This window comes from Saprolegnia diclina (genome assembly GCF_000281045.1).
Source record: "Saprolegnia diclina VS20 unplaced genomic scaffold supercont1.31, whole genome shotgun sequence".
Lineage (NCBI taxonomy): Eukaryota > Oomycota > Saprolegniomycetes > Saprolegniales > Saprolegniaceae > Saprolegnia > Saprolegnia diclina.
In genome coordinates, this window is record NW_008246098.1 from 56,588 (window position 1) to 57,308 (window position 721).

The window sequence follows — 721 nt, forward strand, 5'->3', positions numbered from 1 at the left end:
CATTTCGAGGTAATACCGGTTTCAGCGTACATTCGAAAGCTTGGTGCCTCGAAGTGCAAGTTCAAAAATGCGCAGGACAATAGAGTGATTTTGCAAGCGTGAATTTCATGAATGGAGCAAGTAGTCACATGTCGCATGCGCCCGTCGGATGAATTCCACCGAAAAACCGTACGATGGGACCCCCTCAATCCTGAACCGTTTTTCCGGGTCGCCACTCATTTTTTTACTTGCGCTGAGTATAGGCGAGGAGGCTCCACAGACGACGACGAAGGCGTGGGAGGGTGACGTCTCGACCATGGAGCCAAGCCGATGCGGCAACGCGAGCCGGTTAAGCATGATACAGATCGCCCCCAACGGATCGGCTTTGTAGCGGTGCGTCGTGATGATTTCGTCGGGCAAACACAGCGAGCGCAGGAGCTCGACGATCTGCTGCTTGGTAAATCGGAACTTGTACACGCAGTCCGTATCGGATTGCGCGCTAAAGTTGAAGCGGGTACTTGGTGATGGCCCGCGAGCAGGACGTCGTCCATGTGCCTGCGGTCCAAAGCGTAAAACTGATGCAGGTTTGCAAAAACAATCGACGCGCCACTTTTACCCATTGAATTTTCCAGAATTTCGAGCGCCGAACAATCCTGAATTCCACGCTTGCAAAATCACTCTAATAATGGGAGTATATACAGTGGCTTTGGTGACGAATATGTCTGGGGACCAGATGAAAATG

General features: G+C 51.6%; 1 protein-coding gene across 1 annotated transcript; it reads right to left on the reverse strand.

Moving 5' to 3' along the window:
- Positions 1–223: 223 nt before the first annotated feature.
- Positions 224–530, reverse strand: SDRG_09629 (hypothetical protein; the record flags this gene model as incomplete). The annotated part of the gene is made up of 3 exons (XM_008615575.1): positions 224–232; positions 295–447; positions 498–530. The coding sequence occupies 3 exons, from the start codon at positions 528–530 to the stop codon at positions 224–226; spliced, it is 195 nt and encodes a 64-aa protein (XP_008613797.1).
- Positions 531–721: the final 191 nt, after the last annotated feature.